General features: G+C 48.4%; 2 protein-coding genes across 4 annotated transcripts; one reads left to right on the top strand and one right to left on the bottom strand.

Moving 5' to 3' along the window:
• Positions 1-9176: 9176 nt before the first annotated feature.
• Positions 9177-14120, bottom strand: LOC140261051 (F-box only protein 2-like). 3 transcript variants are annotated; one of them, XM_072354036.1, is made up of 7 exons: positions 13751-13818; positions 13234-13450; positions 12282-12556; positions 11337-11463; positions 11145-11240; positions 10720-10855; positions 9177-10326 (listed from the first exon to the last, which is right to left on the bottom strand). In XM_072354036.1, the coding sequence occupies exons 3-7, from the start codon at positions 12529-12531 to the stop codon at positions 10192-10194; spliced, it is 744 nt and encodes a 247-aa protein (XP_072210137.1). In that variant the 5' UTR covers positions 12532-12556; positions 13234-13450; positions 13751-13818; the 3' UTR covers positions 9177-10191. The 3 variants fall into 3 exon arrangements, with proteins under 3 accessions (XP_072210137.1, XP_072210138.1, XP_072210136.1); XM_072354037.1 differs by lacking the exons at positions 13234-13450; positions 13751-13818 and adding an exon at positions 14009-14120; XM_072354035.1 differs by lacking the exon at positions 13234-13450 and having other exon boundaries at positions 13751-13827.
• On the top strand, positions 14034-17541 carry LOC140261050 (F-box only protein 6-like). The gene is made up of 5 exons (XM_072354034.1): positions 14034-14292; positions 14770-14896; positions 15443-15538; positions 15855-15990; positions 16599-17541. The coding sequence occupies exons 1-5, from the start codon at positions 14034-14036 to the stop codon at positions 16761-16763; spliced, it is 783 nt and encodes a 260-aa protein (XP_072210135.1). The 3' UTR covers positions 16764-17541.
• Positions 17542-17786: the final 245 nt, after the last annotated feature.

Below are 17786 nucleotides of genomic sequence, written 5' to 3' on the forward strand. Positions count from 1 at the left end.
ACACTTACATGGATATGGTCTTGCTCCTTTTCCTTCTGCTCCACCAGCCACCTCCTCTCCCCCTCTCCTTGATAAAGGTGGGGGGCAGACAGCTGCAGCTGGGCCTGGAGGAGATGCTCTGGCTGCTTGCTCTGGTTTTGCTCTTAGTCTCTTAGAAGCAGGACCTGCTGGCCTGTCCCAGTGGTGTGTGGCTGGAAGGTTAGTGCAGAAGCAAGGAGGAGGTTTATTAATTGCTTGGTGGTGCTGGGTTACATGGCCCATTTGCAGCTTTTTCTTGTCTGTTTTGAAACTGTGAAATGAGGCGCAGTAATCAAGGAGGGTTTTAATAACCATCCCAGCTCTGACATTTAAATTACAGATGGCATTTTCAATTAAACAGGCGCTCTCAGCAGGTTTAATTTAGCTATCAGTTCTGCTCTGTCCTTTAAGTGCTTTCTTAAAAATGGCGATGAATTTAAATCTTGCTCCAAAGGGAGGAGGTGGAGCTGAGAATGGGATTGGAGCTGGCTGGAAAGGGGGAAGCCCCAAAGGATGTTGTGTGTGCAAAGGGAAGCCGGAGACTGAGGAGATAGGATGTTCAAATCCCTCAGCGTAGAGCTGTGAATGGGATGGCCCACATGCTGCTCTTCTCTCATGGCTGACAGATCTGCCCATGCACAGCTGCATTCACCTTCAAGCCTATATCTGTCCCTTCCACCAAGGATCATTTGTGATGCTGACCGTATGGGAAAAATCCTGCTTGGGTGATAGCACAGGAAGGAGACAGAGCTGCCAATAGCTGGCATTGCCTGCTGTATTGTTGTAGCTCACTTGAGGGTGTAGCTTAGGACAGCTCAGCCCATGCAAGTGACGATGGGAACTGGTCCTCAACCAGTGCATGATGCTGCAAAATGGTGTGTAAATGAAAGCTGCTGCGCTGGGCATTCACTTTTTGGGGAGCTGCTGTGGGACTTGGAGCCATTTATTCTTCTGCTAAGGAGGGTGTCTGCTTCCCAGCAGCTGGCAGGAGGAGTCTCTTCTGTTTCTCTCCAGTGTAAAACAGGGCTGGATAATTTCATCACCGCTAATAACATTTCTAGCGAGGCAAGCTACAATAATGATAAGGGTAATTGAATCTCATGCTTGAGGGATAAGCTGAGCTCTGGAGGGGGGATCAGTGAGGAATTTATTTCCCCCCTCCCCTATGGAAGCTGCTTTGCATGGTCAATCATATGTGTTGAGAGCCTTGATGCTCTCCCTGGCACAGGGGCTGGTCTGACTCTACTGGGGTTCTGCAGGACATCCCAGTTGCCTGCTGGCTGTTCTGGGTTTCAGTGTTCTGACTTGTGCTTAAGGATGAGCTGTGTTTGTCTGCAGTCATTCTAGGATAGAGCAGAGAGTGGTGAACTGTGTCCAGAGCATTGATCTGATTGGGTCAAATCTTAGGGCCTCAGAAGCAAACAGCATTTGTGTTAATGCTTTATCTCATTTTCTAATCCCATCTAGAAGAAGATGCATTTCAGTGGGGTCTGAGGGGATCTCTTAATACCCTTCTCTTACCTCAAAGGAACATTGCTGTTTAATTACCTCATTTATGCTCGTTTGGAAGCTTAAAGTATTCTGAGCTGTAGGAATGAACGGGGCTGTAGAGGACAGTGCTTCTCTGTTCATTAGAAATTAGAACCCCAGAGCGATGTGGCTCAGCCAAATGGAACACTACATCCCTGGTGTCCTTTCAGGGCCCATCTGATGGGGCAGGAGCTCACTGAAATGACCTGGCTGGCACATGGCACATGGTGAGGAATGTCAGCAGCCAGCCATCTGCCATCATCCCCTTCCTTTGAGGAGTCCTTTGCCATGTGCTTCTGTTATTTATTCTTTATAATGAAGCTGTTGGGATTAATTCCTTAGAAAGGCAATGTAATGAAAATGGGAGGGAGTCCAGCAGAGGAACTGGAGGCTCAGATTGATGGCCTGAGACTGGGGCTCTTGAGGTTGCCAGTCCTCTAAGCGCTAAGGATAGTGGTGTTAATACCATTGGATCTTCTTGGTCAAGGCTGTGGGTTTGTTCTGTGCAGCAACATCATTCCTTGTTCACCAGAGCATGGATTGTGTTTTTTGTCTTCGCATCGTGGTGTCTCTGATGGAGATTAGTCTGTGCCAGCGTGTCCCGTTTGTTGGTCCTGGGGTGGACGGGTCAGTAATGTATCTCTACATACAGTCTCATAGATGATGGCATTCTTGGGTTGACAGTTGGACTAGGCCCTAGCCCTTCATACAAATGCATACATTACAAGTTCCAGGTATTGCGCTCATGGGGCACTGTTTCCCAGAGGCACTATTCACCCTTATCTAAGTGATTTCCAGATACATGTAGGGTAATGTCTCTGGGCCTGTTTCTAGGAGGGACTGTGATAGTGTCAAGTAGTTAATTAGGCAATGTGATATCTGAGGCCAGCATCAGACTCCTTGCTACCTGCAGATGAGCCAGGCAACTGCTGCTGAGCATGCTGATGGAGACAAGTTTCTGTGGGAACCTGCTGGGCTGTGGGAGTGATAAGCAGTACAGAAGGTAAGAGCCAGGTGGGAGGCTTGCTCTCTCTCAGGGACACAGTGGGCAGAGAGAGCACTGTGGGTCTTTATATGGGATTCTGCTGGCATGCTCTGCCTGTTTTCCTATGTATTGTGCTCTGTCTGCTTTTGTTTGCTCTGGCTGACCAATGCCTGCCTGCCTCTTTGTAAGGCATACAGCTCAGCAGGTCTCTAGATCCCAGGAAAGCCTGCTGAAGGCTTTTGACAAGCCAGAGGAATTAAGTGAATTAAACGATGCAGGACATGATTGAATGGGAATGGTGGGGATGGGTCAGTGGTTGGACTTAGTGATCTTAGAGGTGGTTGGACTTAGTGATCTTAGAGGTCTTCTCCAACCTTAAGGACTCTGCAAGTGAGCTCCTTGGTCATGGGTTGATGGCTGGACTTGATCTTCTTTGACGCTAATGGTTCTGTGAGTTGGCATAGTGGCCATGGATTGATAGTTGGACACCGTGATCTTAGAGGTCTTTTCCAACCTTCTATGGTTCTATGAGTGGGTAATACTGGTCATGGGTTGACGGTTGGACTGGATGATCATAGAGGTCTTTTCCAACTGTAGATATTCTACATACAGTTACAGTCACAGTCCAAAGAAAGGGAGAAGTTGTTCATCCAGACGGGAATTGCTCCCATTTCTGCTATTCCCACCTTGTCCTATCCAAGCTTGTTAGTTTAAGAAATAAGAAAGTTAAAGGATTTGCAAGCAGCCTAGAAAAAACTTGGCTGGGGTCATAGTATGCAAGTCATTAGGAAAGCAGCAGCACTTCTGCATTTTACTTAGCTCTAATGATCTCTGGAGATGCAGGTCAGCTGTCTGGCCAGTCTGCAGTGTGGAAGAGAGGAAAATAGGTGTGATTAAATTATTCAGGCAGTTCAAAAGGTCTCTGAAGGCAGCTGCTGCTCATGTATGTGCAGGGGAAGGTGATGAATATAACAGGTAAGGGGGAAAACTGAGAGCAGGTTGTTGCAGCCAGGCAACAACTCTTGGTTTAGGGGTGGTAAATATTCAGCAGGACACCCTCCAGATCCCCTGGGGGTTTTTTACTGAGTGTTTTTCAGACTGCTGGGTGTAACTGTGTGAGTTTCCATCTGACTCTGATGGGGTGCTGGTACCGAAGGAAGCAGACTTGATGCTGCCGGAGCTTGGAAATGAAGCGTCATTCATTTTGCATGCAGGCAAAAAGCACGGTAAATGAAAGGATTAGATGGAGTATGCATGAAGGGAGAGCTCTTGTCTTGATCAATAATTAAAAGAATTCCCAAGTGAAGAGTTAGGGCGGAATGTTGGAAGCAGTTATTTGAGGCTTCAAAAAAAAAAAGGGGGGGGGGGGGGGGGGAAGGCCAGAAGCAAGCAAAACAAACAGAAAAACCTTCAGAGGAGCAGCTAAATGCCTGTTTGCTCAGACGTACTGATTGCACTCGAGCTGAAGGTTGAAGTTAAATGTAACTCAGACTCGTGCGTAGATAAGGATTTGTAGTTACTTCTGTCGGAGTGATAGGATGAGAGGGAACGGCCTGAAGTTGTGCCAAGGGAGGTGCAGGTTGGGTATTAGGGAAGGTTTCTGCTCAGAGCAGTGGGGTCACCATCCATGGAGGTGTTCAGTGTGGGGATGTGGCACTGAGGGGGGATGTGGGCAGTGGGCGCAGTGGGTTGGGTTGGACTGGATGATCTCAGAGGTCTTTTCCAACCATAATGGCTCTATGATTTACTGCTCCGAGCTCCTCTCGGATAGGGCAGGACCCTGAGCCTGGTGTAAATGAGAGCCCCGTGCAATGGGGTGCTTTCATATTTATTGCTGTGGGTTTGGATGTGCGCTATTTCCCCTCCCACTGTCAGCTTCCACCTGGTATTCTCTACACTTCAGTGCCGTTTCTTGGCTTGGTGCCTGCAGTTATTGTTTGTTTACCAACAAGAGCTGCTTTGTACAGTTATTACTCATCCTGTTACTGCTGGACATGCTTGAATTGGACACGGTCCCCTAGGGCAAGCACTGGGCTGGAAGCTGTGCATGCTGCAGAGCCCTGGTCCTCACTGAGGGGGAGAGCTCTGCACTGCATAGGATGGATCACACACCATGGGCTTGCTGCTGCCTCATGTATTTATTCTTCTTTATAATGTTACTTAGAAACCAAACTCAATATTACCTAACTCCACCAGATCTGCAGTGCAGAACTCGTTGCACAAGGGAGTGGAGGTTTTTTGTTTTTATTATTATTTTCTGCTTTTTTTCCTTTTACAAGAAATAACTCATTTTTCAGCTGTTGGAGAAGGTAGTAATTGATCTAGAGCTTTGCAGCTTGCCTTCCAGAATGGTTTTATTCTTAATGTAGAAATAAAACTCTGTTAGGTCAAATACACAGCAATAAATACAAGAAGCACATTAGCTTTAATATATTGGATTATTCCACTTGGTGGTGACGGGGGGAAAAAAAAAAAAACAACACCAAGATTTAATTCCCCTGGCAATGCAGGCAAAGAAAATCACTTTCCATGTGCATTTCTTTTCCTCTAAGTCATTTTTGTCTGTCAGTGCCATTGCTGCAGGCTTTGACAGAGTTTAATTTTATATATATATATATATATATATATATATATTTAACTTGGTATGAAAATAAGTATTTTCTCCAAGTAAATCATCCACAAATTCACTCTGTGGCTTTTATTTCTTGTTGTTATGGGATCCCCCCCCAGGTAGGATGAGGGGGAACTCCTCCTGTTGCTGTGGGCTGGTGAGGAAGGGTGGAGGTGAGCTGAGCTGAACGCTGCCATTCCCCCTTTACAGCCATGCTGGTTTGGCTTTTGCTCCTACCCAACTTGAACTAGGATTTGCTTCTCCCTGCCAACAGTTTTTGTGATCAAAGAATGGCTTGAGTTGGAAGGGACCTCAAAGACCATCCAGGTCCAACCTGGCACATTCTCTGCTCATAGAATTATAGAAGCCTTAAGGCTGGAATAGACCTCCAGGTTCACCAAGTCCAGCCATCGACACCATGCCCATTAACCCAAGTTCTTCATGGTTATGAAACATGGTTGGTTTCATATTGGGAATAAGCCAGATGGGAGCAGGCAAGATTGATCTCCCTGCTTGTTGTCATGACAGACAGACAGGTGGAAGGAGGCTCTGCTGTGTGCCAGTCAAATAGCTGAGAGGATTTGGCTTGGCTGATGGAAATGAAATATTCTGATGCACTGAAAGTCTAAGAAAAGGACTTGCAGAAAGAGGAAAGCTATTGTAGCTGAAATGCTCTGGGCAAGGACTGGATGATTCCATCCAGTGATATACAGGTAGGGGAAGCTCTCCTGTAGTCAGAAGAGGGTTTGGAGTAGGCAAGGCTACATGTTGTGGGTCTATGGGTGTGAGGGCTGTTTGTGGCTGTTCATTTTTAATGCATCTCCATCCTTTGCATGTTGGCAAGAATCACTGGGGAAAACAGCAAGGCAGAACCCTGCGTGGTTTCATTGAGCCTTTGCAGTGTGTTCCTCTGTCCAGGCAGAGTTATCACTCCAATAAGCAGGGCTGCTCCAGCAGCACCTAGGCTGTATCTGATTGTATTTGTGTAAGACAAGAGAGAATTCACAATAATCCTGCTGGCAATTAATTGGCTTTTGTTCAGCAAGAGTGAACAAGATCTCGTCTTAATCTGCTTCATTATTTCTCCTTGTACAGCAGAGTCAACACAAGATTAGGTTTAATTTGCAAAAAAAAAAAAGAAATGTGAAGTTGTTACTCATATCTGGATCGGGATTTTATCTGCTTCGTTTTGCAATGCTTCGTGTGTCAATATTAATGGAAGGAGCTGCACGGTGTGTGGCGAGGTGGAAACGGCTCCGCTTGACTCCAGGACCTTTTGGAAGGGCTGCAAGTAACAGAGCTCTGACACCATCCCTCTTCCTCACCAAAAGCAGCTTCACACGAGCTGCTTTCTGCAGGCCGGTGGGCTCAGAGCTGATTCTCTGTCCTTCTGGGAATGCTGATTGCACTGCAGTTAATGGATTTGCACTGGTGGCAGCTCCAGATGGGCTGCTCTAAGTGCCTGCAAGGGAGGTTAGCCAAGGGCACGTGTAATACAGCTGGGACTCCCATCTTCTTAGGGAGGGCTGTTGAACTTTGCGTGCAAGCAAGGCAGCAAAGTGTCTGAGCACAGTGTAGATGGGAATGCAGACAGTCCTGCAGCTCATTCCACTGCTGAGGCAAGAAGAGGTACAGTGTAGTGATTAGAGATAAGTATGAGTGCAAGGCAGAGCCAAACACTTGCAGTTACTCTGAATATCTCCTGCTTGCAAAGCAGCCGCTGAGGTCGGGCTGGCTCCCAGCTCTCTGCCTGCAGCCTGAGTGCCCTCTGCTGTCACCATGGCTCTGCTTGTGTGCTTGTGTGGCTCTACCAGGCTGTATTTCATGTTTCTGTGCCATCTCCTCCTTACACAACAACCTTAACCATGTACCTTCCTTACACTGTTTTGATTTATCTGGGCACGTTTTCCTTCCAGGCTGCTGTGCACAGAGCTCAGCTCTTGTGCAGCTGTTGCATGTAGCAGTGCAACTCAAGGCCGTTCCTTCTCATCCTATGGCTGTATCTGGGCTGCAGGCAGAGCTGTGAGCCATGGGGATGTTTGTTCACCAGCTCAGTAGTTATTGGTTATTGGAGCTTCTTGACAGCCTCGTGGGTCAAATGCAAGGCTGCTGGCACCCATTTGGGTTTGTACTCATCTCTGCCTCAGCTCCAAGCTCTGTGCTCCACTATCCTGGCCTTCAAGAGGGGTTCTCAGCCTCTACAGAGTATTTGATTTAGGAGGAATCAGTCTCCTAAATTATCCTCCCTTTCAAACTGGCTAGAACAGCTGGGCTGCAAGCAACAGGGAGTTGTTTCTCTTCTCCTCCCCTCATCTTCAAACAACTTTGATTGCCTGGTGGGGGAGCATACTCCTCCATCTGTCCACAGCCTCCCCAGGTGGGTAATAATAGATGCTTCTTATAGAAAAATTCAATTAGACTTGACAAGAGATGTATGTTAGTGCTTCCTTGCCAGGGCCCTGCCTTGTTCTTTTCTGTTCCTCTGCAAGACACCAACTGCAGAAGCTATTTTGGAAGAAGAAAAACAGCCACCATTGTTAAGTATAATGGTATTTACAGCCAGGACTGGCTGCGGTGGGCTTTGTGGGATAGAGAATGACTGACAACAAGGGGCATCGGGCTAGCCAGGATGTCAAATGCTGACAGCAGGAAAGCCTGTGTGCAGTGCTGTGATTGGGGCTTCCCTTCACACCTCTGAGCAGTAAAACAGCCAGGGTTGGAGGTGTGTTCATTCATCTTGGTTGCCAAAAGCTCCGAGCTCTGGTTTCCTGTGTTCAGAAATGGAGGGAGATACTTCTGTGTGTTATTATTTTCCTCTTTGGCTTCCTAAATACCGACTGATGGGAGTGTGAATAATTTCTGTACAGATATCTTTTTTTGTATGGTATTTTGTATGTCTGCATTGTTCATCCCTAAAGTTACCGTGCAGCAGCTGGGGTTGGCACAACAGACAGCATCAAAAACCCTCCTTTGGTCACTGAAGCTACGTGTGATGGAGCCCTTTAGTGGCAGAAAGCATTAATGCAGCTAAACTGCTTTGAAACAGTTGCACTTTGTTTAGTCCTATGGAAGGGCCTGGTCGTAATTCCCATGAAGTCTGTGCTGTGTTGAGAGGCCATTCAGCTCCTGTGCTCTGTTCAGTCTTGGATGGATGAACACAGTGCAGATTTCAGTGCATTCACACTTCTGGTGTTTGATCAATAGGCATTAAGAGTAAAATATTTGCAGTGGATGGAACAAGTGAGATTGTTTTCCAGGTACACCAGCACTCACTTTCCTTACTTGCCTTGCAACTGCATGCAAGGAGTCAGTGGCAGTTCTGCAGAGACTCTGCAGCAGAGCTGTTTGCTGTAATGAAACTGCAAGACATGGGGTGTCTTGGGAAGCATCTATTGAAACCTGAAGGTCAGGACAGTCAGGCTGCCTCTAAAACTCAGTGTCAGCATCAGGGAAGGGAAAGCCCCTGACAGCTGCATTTCTTGTAAGAGAGCTGTGTACATCGAGTGCTTCAGCCTAGATAAGCCTGAAGTGGGGACTGTGGCCCTACCCTGTATTTACAAGGGACGCAGTATCTGAAAGCTTAATCCTGGGCTTTATCCTGATTGTAACATGATGGCTTAGGAAAGATTCAATTTAACAATTGCATCCAGAGCTGGTATATTGATCCCTTTGCTGCTCTGATCCTTAGGGACGCAGCAGGGCCTTGGGGCAGGGCTCTGGTGGTGAGCTGAATATTAACTTAGAAATGGGGTCAGCTGCACTAAACGCTGTGCTGAATAAAGCTGCACTGTGTCACTGTGAGGTAATGGAAAGTGCTGACTGGTTCTGGTCTCTCCTGGAGCAGAACAGCAGAGCTATACTTGCAGATACCTGGGGGGGTCAGAGCTGGATGTCGTAGGACCCTTCCTGGACCTTCTCCATGCCTTGCATGAATTCCCATGACCTGTGTTAGTATATCTCTGCCTGCTGCTGCTCTTCACTGGAGGGAGAAAAGCATGCCTAAGCACAAGAAATAATACTCAGCACACAAGCAAAGATCCACATACAGCTCCTTTTATTATGTTTGCCCGGACTCTGGCTTGGTTGTGGTTTGGAAGGCTGTGCCCAAGGCTGCTGGAGACAGGTTTGGCTCAGGTAAACTTAGATATCCCTGTTCAGGATGGTGGCTCACAGCCCTGAGTGACAGCAAGAGGCACTCGTGGGCATATGTACAAAGTGCTGTCTTGGTAAGCATCTCCAGCAAAGGCAGGCATGTGCTTCCTGCAGACATAGCAGGCAGGAAGAACTGAGATCAAATGGAGGTAATGACAGGTTTCTGTGTGAAGAATATTGCATGAATCTCCTGCCTGCAAAGAGCAGTATTAGATTGGCATGAAGCATGCAGAGGCCAGGAAGGGGTAGATGCACTATTTCTGCTCCTGGGCCCCTTTCCTCTATTTGCTTCTGTTTCCCTACATCCTTGTCTGTCTCCCAGCAATTACCCTCAGCTGCTTTTTAGGAGCCAAATGGAGAATCATAGAATCATTCAAGTTGGAAAAGACCTCTAAGATCATCAATTCCAACCATCAACCCACGACCACCATGATACCGCAGTGAATTCAGTTCCTACCACTTCCCCCTACAAGTGGATGTTGAGAACACTGGAGGACAAGGGGATCCAATCCCCATTGCTTGGCATTATCACCACCCAAAACTGAGATCCAGAGCACTGCTTAGCAGCCACACTCAGGTAAGGCAGGCAAAGGCACCTGGGGCTGGAGGCAGGGAGTTGGCAGCTGGGGTGATGCCCATCCAGGGCCAGGTGATCTCATGTGACAGAGAACATCAGTGCAAAGGGTGAGACTGAGCGTAAGGTGTTTTTGTAAGTCAGTTCCTATTCTTTGCATAGTACCATTAAGGAAAGATGGATGGTGGTCTCTGCCAAGCACGTTTATACCTGAGCCATATGCTCTACAGCCCAGAAGCAGCACCATGCAGAATCCACCCAAAGCTCGAGGGATGGCCTGAGGGAAGTCAGCTCTGGCAAGCAGGTCCCAGTTCAGCTTGACTATGGTTCTACTGTCACGCTGCTGTTGGTAACACGTACGCCATACCATCCCTTCCAGAACAGTGTGTCCTGGCCACCGTGCTCGAAGCGGACAAAGCGGACCCCAGGACCATAGTCAGAAAAGGTGTAGGAGACCTAGAGGTTGAGACAGACAAAATAGTGTCAAGCTACCATGAACATAATCCTTCCCTTCACCAGGCCTTCAACCCAACCTCCCCATCCACATCTATAAGCCTGGGTAGCAATGAGGACAGTTAATGTGAGAAAGAAGTTACTGGGAGAAGCTTTGACCCCAGTCTGTTCAGGAGCCATTAAATGCTTCTGGAGGGGTCTCTCTCTCTTTCAGCTCCCACAGACTTGTAGTGATGGCTCAGCAAGCTTCCAAGTCTTATGTAAGACTTCTCATATAACTCCTGTGCTCAATCACAACCCATGACAGAGCCTCCTCCAGGATAACCCCTGCTTGAAAACGTTCCTTGGTTCGTGCAGGTCGAGTGTCACCTGTGTGAAACCACAGCTGTCACTCACCTCAGTCCAGCTGGCATCATTGTCCTGTGGGATGGCAATAGTCTCAGTCTTGTACTCAGCCAACACGTCCTCGTTCTCTGACAGCAGCTTCACACACAGCTCATAGAGGCAGCCGGCATCGCTGCGTCCTGCGTACCTGCAGGGAGACCCAAGCAGCAGTCTTGGCTATATGAACACTTTTACTCCAACCCATCACCAAAAGAGCCTGGTCTTTAGATGGCTGCCATGTGCACCAACAGCTTAAAGCCTGGTGAGGCTACCAGGGGTTCTTTGAGCCAAGATCAAGCCCTATCTCGCATCTTGAATGACACCAAAGGCAATGCAGTAAGGTGAGAGCTGGAGCTCCAAGGCCTGGTTCAGGTATATGCCATCCCTGCTCTCTCTAGGCTCTCTGCTGGACTTCTCGGGCATCCTTTGCTACTTACCAGTCTTTCACTACAACTTTTGGCTGGGTTGTATCCATCAGCTCTTCCCAGTAGCCCTCAGCTCTAAGGTCAATGACCTGAGACTTTCGACACCACCTGAAACACAAGAAGGTAATGGATACCACCGCCTCTCTGAGGCTACAGGAAACAAAACGATCCCCTCTCCTGATGAAGAGAAGTAGGCAGCCTTACTCATAAGACGTAACAAAGTATTTGTGGACTTCCTCGCTAGGGAATTCTTTGCCAAAGTCCCCAGGGAGCTCTTCAATTTTCCAGCCATCACCTCCATTCTCAACCTCTCCCCAGTGCTGCAGGTCTTCTGCAAATGGAAGAGAGAATTGCTTGGTCAAAGCACATAGGCCTGGAGAACCTGGTCATCTCCCACAGGGACCCCTTTGCAGCTTGGGAAAGAGACATTGCCATCCGCAGTGCTAACTCTGTATGTGGATCACAGATGTTTTAAGTGGAGCTCTGGTAAAACAACAACACAGGAAGGGCCTTATGTTGCTTTTCTCCTCTTAGCTCCAGAGAAGAGCTTGCAGAACAATCACTTCTCTTTTTAAACAAGAAAAACACAAACGTTGTGTTGATGGCCTGTGTTGTGCTTTGGTCTATGAGGTGTGAAATGTATCTGTTGCTGCTTGGGTTATGAGGCTTGGGTTATGAGGCTGCTTCTATCTAAACATCCTGCAGATGGCAAATAGAGTTCAGAGATCATAAAACAACAGCAAGTTGGTGCAGCGTGCACAGCTCAGTGATGTGGGTTGGAGTAAGCAAGACACAAACTGCAAGGAAGGAAGCATGAAATGCCTGCTGAGCTGAGGGCAAAGGAGTTCCCGAGGCAGGGGAAGGCTTATCTTTTAGGTCTGGAAGCCCAAGTGTCACCTACCAGTACAGTTCTGCAAAGCATGATTCACATTCCTGCAGGGGCTCACATAAAGCTGATGTCATGGAGAGCCCTTCACAAAGGCTGCTTTGATGGAAGGCCTTCTTGCCCGGTATGTGGTTTGACTGCGTGCATGGAGTGATTTGTCTCTGGGGCAAAAAGAAAATGCATCCTGATGGCAACCAAGGTATTTTTTAAAGGCTGGAGGTGCCCGGTTTTCTAAAGGCTTGGGCCTTATGCTTATCTCTCACCTTCTCCACAGGGGTTCTTGATGAGATTTCTCCTTCTCTTACTCAAGAAGTAGAAGTTTTGCCAGTTCTCTGCACTCTCCTCCGACTCTGCTCCAGCAAAGCCTTCCTGCTGACACTTCAGGATCCAAAGAGCAGCTCCATCAACCAGGTTCTTCCATTGGCAGCAGACCAGGCGGCACGCCAGCACCAGATCCACCGCAGGTATGGAAGCCAGGATTCTGATCAGCACTGCGTCAGGGAGGGACTCCATCCTTGGTCACACTGGACAGAGCTTTCTAAGCGGGGAGGGAAAGAAGTGGTAAAGCACTGTGTTCCATCAGACAGGGGCTCTCCTGTTACCAGTGATGTCAAAAGCGTTAGAAAAGGGAAAACAAATATGTTTATCTGAAAGGCAGGTGCAGCATAACATAGGGGGGTATTCCTGACCTGAGGGCCTCGGGACCCCTGCTGACTCATCACTAAGCATGTGAGATTAAGGTTATAAGTGCCTACAGATGCGCTGGGTTAAGCAAGCATGATGCTCCATCCCCATCTGGCTTCCTTCCTGCCATTCTGCACTTGCATGAGGTTGTATGGGGGTCTTCTCTGACCCTTGCTGGTCACATGGGGAGTGCTCCCCTTGTGTGTGGTCACACATCATCTAAGAACATTACTGTTCCCATTGTGCACTGATGCTTTCTCAGTCCCAAGGCCATAGAGGAGGGATATCCAGGACCAGACGAATTTCTGCTGTCAGGCAGTGCTCCCCTTTGGGGATGCAGTTATCCACACAGCTATTGGAATAAACTTGAAACAAATAACGATTAACCTAAGAATAGATGCGCTCTGTCAGCAGAATCAGTCCCCACTCTGCTTCGGCTGCCCACAGGGCCGGCTGTTGGAAGGCTTTCCTTCCCTCGGGGCTGGCACTGAATCTCCTTAGTCATGAGGCTCTGTGCACTTAGGATCTCACCTTCGTTCTTTTCGGTTCATCCTCCTTTTCCTACGGGCGGTTACATGGGCAGCGCTCGCTATTAGCGCTGCACTCGGAGTGTTTTTGGGGCAGAGCGAGGAGAGATGAGAGTGCACAGAGAGCTCCGTGCGGGGCTCACTGACACCGTGAGGCTCACTGTCTCAGCCGTGCGCTGATGCGGGGAAGCCGAACCTGCAGCGAGTCGCACGGAGCCAAACTGCGGGAGAGAATCATTGAGCAAAGCAAGCAGAGCATCCCGGCGTGCTGCTGCAAGAAACACGGCGCGGCCGAGCGGGGCAAGCAGGGAAGCGATAGGGAAGCAGCATCCCGAGAGCAGAAGCAGAGCTCTCTGTCTGTACCGCAGCCATCAGAGGGAAAACATTTAAAAGTCCCTGAGAAACAACGAGGATTCCTTACTCCCTGCTGCGATCTTAAAGGGCAAAACGCGACCGACCCCTCGGGTAACCCCACCCGGGGCTGTTTGTCCTCCCCCATCACCCCGTCCCATCGCTCCTACCCCGCGCACAGCGCTGCTCCGCTCCCTGCGCCGCTCTCGGTACCGCAGCCCCGCTCCGCCCCGCGCCCCGCCCGCTGCGGAAGAACGAAGCGTGGCCTCACATCCGCGTCCGGAGCGCAGGTGGGGGCTGTGGCTGCGATAGAGCGGAGCGTTTCACCCCCTCCCCCAGCCCAGCCTGCAGCTCTGCTTTTGGTTTCGTTCTCAGCCCTGCAAGCCCCGCTGATCGCTCCGTATTGCAGCTGCTGCCTGGAAACCCACCGTCTGCCGTCGGTTCTGCAGAGCCATGGCCACCATCAGTGACCTCCCCGAGGACGTGTTGGTGGAGCTGCTGTCGCTGCTGCCCGCCCGGGACTTGCTCCGTGCATGCAGGCTGGTGTGCTCCCAATGGCGCGACGTGGTGGACCTCACCACCCTTTGGAAACGTAAATGTCAGCGGGAGGGGTTCTACGTGCAGAGCTTGGACAGGAGCATCACTGACTGGAAGGTGTTCTACCTGCTGTGCAAGCTGAAGAGGAACTTGATCAAAAATCCCCGAGCCGAAGGTTGGTTGGTTGGCATTTCCCAGCAATCAGGACTTGCCCTGCAGTGCCTCGCTATTATTGGGGCTGTGGCACTGAGTCAGATCCACGAGGAAACGATGAGTAATACTGTGTGGGTTAAACCCCTGCGAGTCAGTGGGCCCAGCTGCTGGTTTGCACGATGTCATACGGCAGTGAAAGCATCAGCAGTTGGTTTCAGGCTGACTGCATCCCGGGCTGCATCAGCTGAGGGGTGGCAGTGGGCAGGGAGGGCACTGTCCTGCTCTGTCCCCATCTGTAGTGCTGTGCCCAGCCCTGTCACAGCTGCTGGCAGCCACGCTGAAAGTAGTGACAGCGTGATGCTAAAGGTCACCCTTAAGTACGAGAGGAACACAGCTGGAAATCCACCAGCATCGGTTCTTAATAAGTATCTCTTTAAGGAAAGCAGAGATACTGCAGAAAGCTGAAGTACTAACACTGATCTTTGATACCTGTTTTTAGAGAGCTTTAAGCACTGGAAACTTGATCAGAATGAAGGAGATAAGTGGAAGATCGAGGATCTGCCTGGACCTCTGGGGAAAGAGCTGCCAGACTCAGAAGTCCGCAAATACTTTGTCACTTCGTTTGGGTAAGAGATGCAATATGGAACTGGAGGAGAACTGCTTCCTTCCTGCTGGCTGCGGGAGCACTGAGGTTAGGTGTGAGGCAGGACAACGAGCCTTAGCCCAGGGATAGGGGTTATTTCTCTTATTACTTATTACTTACTCTTATTACACTTCAATTGAAAGAGAGCCACATGTTGCTGAAGGAATTACTGAGTCATATCGTGTGCTGAATTTCTCCATCCTTCTACCAAACGTGGTGGGCAGAAGTTGAGGTCTGGCACCTGACAAAGTCAAAGCCCTTAAATCTCTGGAAGCAAGAGGTGTTTGTCATGCAAACAACTTGCACTAAACGCAGTCAACACTGGAAGATCAATTGCTTTTCCATAATCAGTATCTGTCATGCTTACATAGGAAACCCTTCTTGACCCAGCTTATTGGATTCCTTTTATCTGGGCTTGTGGGCACTCAGGGTCCAGGTGAGCATTCAATGAGATTCAGGCTGGTAGGGAAAGCAATGCTGTCAGATGTGCTCTGTGAAGTTGTTTTGAATGCTTCTGTTTCTGTTACAGGCCATGCTTCAAGTCTCAGCTGATTACCCTGAAGAAAGAAGGGTACTGGAATGAGCTGATGGATGAGAAACGGCCTGAAATCGTAGTCAAGGACTGGTAAGCACCGAGTCAAGCACTGAAGACTAGAATTTCTAGCCTAGGTGTAAGCTGGGCCTCTAAAACGTGCTATAAAATTAATTCTTTGGGATCTGTAGCTCTTGAGTAAAAGCATAGGCTAAACCTTGGTTTATTCATCAGGCTATGAGGTGGCAATGGTGTGAAGAAAAGGATGGCTGTATGCTTTAGGACTTCTCCATAGCTATGGGGGTGACATCCCTTTTCTCAGTTCCAGTTGGAGACTGTTTCTGAACAGTAAGGGAAACTGAATGCTATGCGTATAGCCCGGCCCCTTGATTTCTGCCTTCCTCTCTAGGTACGCTGCCAGATTTGACTGTGGTTGTCGCTATGAGCTCAGAGTGAAGCTGCTTTCTGAAAACTACATTGTGCTTCAGGAGTTCTGTCCTGAGCCAGTGGTCATAGAGCAGTGGAGTGACGCCATGTGGAGAGAGGTAAGCAGCAGCCCTCCAGTAGGCAGCTTTACATCAACGCTGTGGCAAGAATCTTGTCTAAGTCTCAAGTTGCCCTATTTATTCTGCTCTAACATAACGCAAAATGTAAGCCAGCCCTGCCTGCTTGACAATGTTGAAGAAGCTTTGAAAGATGGAGGTTCAGCTTGTGCTCCTGTGCTATTTTGACTGGGCTTCTTCAAGTGTTTCTGGTCCTTATTTGAGCTTCTAAGTAACCGAGTTGCAGGAGCACAGTTCTTGTTTACATGACAAAAAGCTTTGTTTTAAAACTACTGCATGGGTGTAAGTGAAAGTATTGCAGCCATTGCTTTCCCTAATTTGCCTTGACTGGTTTGACTGGCTTGGTTTGAGTGGCTGTGAATTCCCTCTTCTGTTGTTACCTCTGCCACATACCAAGCTTAACATTACATTTAGCCTCCTGCCCTGTAATCCTCAGTCAAATATGGCAGGATACCTAAACTAACCTTATTAGAAGCTATTTTAGAATGAGCTTTTCCTGAGCCCTGGGCTCTAAACCAGGAACTGTTCCACCTTCAATGTCAGTGCTGGATTATTTAGGAAAAAATAAGCAGAATTTCATGTCTCTACAGATCTCCCACACCTTCAGCAATTACCCAGCTGGAGTTCGTTACATCTGGTTTCAGCATGGAGGCCAAGATACCCAATTCTGGGCAGGATGGTACGGGATCAGGGTGACCAACAGCAGCATCACCATTGGGCCCCAGACACTGAAGGCAAATGAAGACACGGTATAAGTGTTTTCTTTTACCTCAGGATTGTGACCGGCTGGTCTCAGGCGCACTTATTTGTCTGTGCTCTCTGGGTGAATATCCTGGCTTTGCCTTGCACAGCTGGTGTGGAATACAAGCAGCCAGCTCTCCTCGTTCACAGCAGAACTTCTGCAGGCCGAACCCTTTGGAAGGATTTCTGTCTTCATCTGTCCTCCTTCACCGTGGCAATGACAATTCCTGGTGCCCTTCCATAGGAGGAAGATGAAGGCAAATAAATATGACATCTATCTTAAGTGAATAGCATTTGGCTGTAGCACAACGTATGGGAAACTACACACAAGTACATAGCAATCTTAACTGGAAACTTTCTCGTCTATATAACTTAATTAAAACAAGGCGAAAATCTTTCAGTTCAGATTATCAACCCTTGTCTTGAGGACTCTGCTACAGCCAGACTTGTTCTGTATGGCATTTTTCTGTTTCAGTATAAATATGTACATAAAGATGTATCTTTCACAGCATCAAGCAAACTTCAGTCTTCTTTATCCACATATGCTGTGTCACTGATATTTAATTCCTTAATTTCTCTAAGTATACATGATCAATGTGGTATATGCCTTCCCTGTCCAAATACAGCCTGTTATTGTCGGGATGTACAAAGAGGAGGAAGGAGTCCCTTAAGGTGGATACCTGACAACGCAAAGTGCCTTTGGACTGTGCAGCCTCTTTCCGTCTTACCTGTATGCTACCAAAGAGCTTGGTTTGTACTGAACAGTAACCTTATATAAAATGTTAAAGCCACAAACAACGTGGAGATGTGGTGGTGTTGCACTTTTTGCATGGAGAAAGCAGGTAGGTGCTGTCCAACAAGCTTAGCTCACATTCAGTGAACCATTTCTTCTACCCCTGTATGCATGGGGCTGATGTTAAGGCCCTCTCTCTTGACATAGGCAGGATAACAGTGTTTTCCCTTGTCTGCTAAGAGTGAGACAGCTGACAAGTGTCACAGATACATTCCACCGTGCTTCCAACACCTCCTGTTTCCCT

Source organism: Excalfactoria chinensis, chromosome 20 (assembly GCF_039878825.1).
Source record: "Excalfactoria chinensis isolate bCotChi1 chromosome 20, bCotChi1.hap2, whole genome shotgun sequence".
In the NCBI taxonomy this organism is placed as follows: domain Eukaryota; kingdom Metazoa; phylum Chordata; class Aves; order Galliformes; family Phasianidae; genus Excalfactoria; species Excalfactoria chinensis.

What these genes read in the sequence shown, in the direction of transcription:
- LOC140261051 (XM_072354037.1), bottom strand. Translation starts at nt 12,531, where the DNA reads ATGGAGTCCCTCCCTGACGCAGTGCTGATCAGAATCCTGGCTTCCATA. An exon ending in AAAGTTGTAGTGAAAGACTG is followed by an intron (nt 10,856 to 11,144) that starts GTAAGTAGCAAA and finishes GTCTCCCTGCAG; the next exon opens with GTACGCAGGACGCAGCGATG. An exon ending in ATGATGCCAGCTGGACTGAG is followed by an intron (nt 10,327 to 10,719) that starts GTGAGTGACAGC and finishes CTCAACCTCTAG; the next exon opens with GTCTCCTACACCTTTTCTGA.
- LOC140261050 (XM_072354034.1), top strand. Translation starts at nt 14,034, where the DNA reads ATGGCCACCATCAGTGACCTCCCCGAGGACGTGTTGGTGGAGCTGCTG. An exon ending in CAAAAATCCCCGAGCCGAAG is followed by an intron (nt 14,293 to 14,769) that starts GTTGGTTGGTTG and finishes ACCTGTTTTTAG; the next exon opens with AGAGCTTTAAGCACTGGAAA. An exon ending in GTGACGCCATGTGGAGAGAG is followed by an intron (nt 15,991 to 16,598) that starts GTAAGCAGCAGC and finishes ATGTCTCTACAG; the next exon opens with ATCTCCCACACCTTCAGCAA.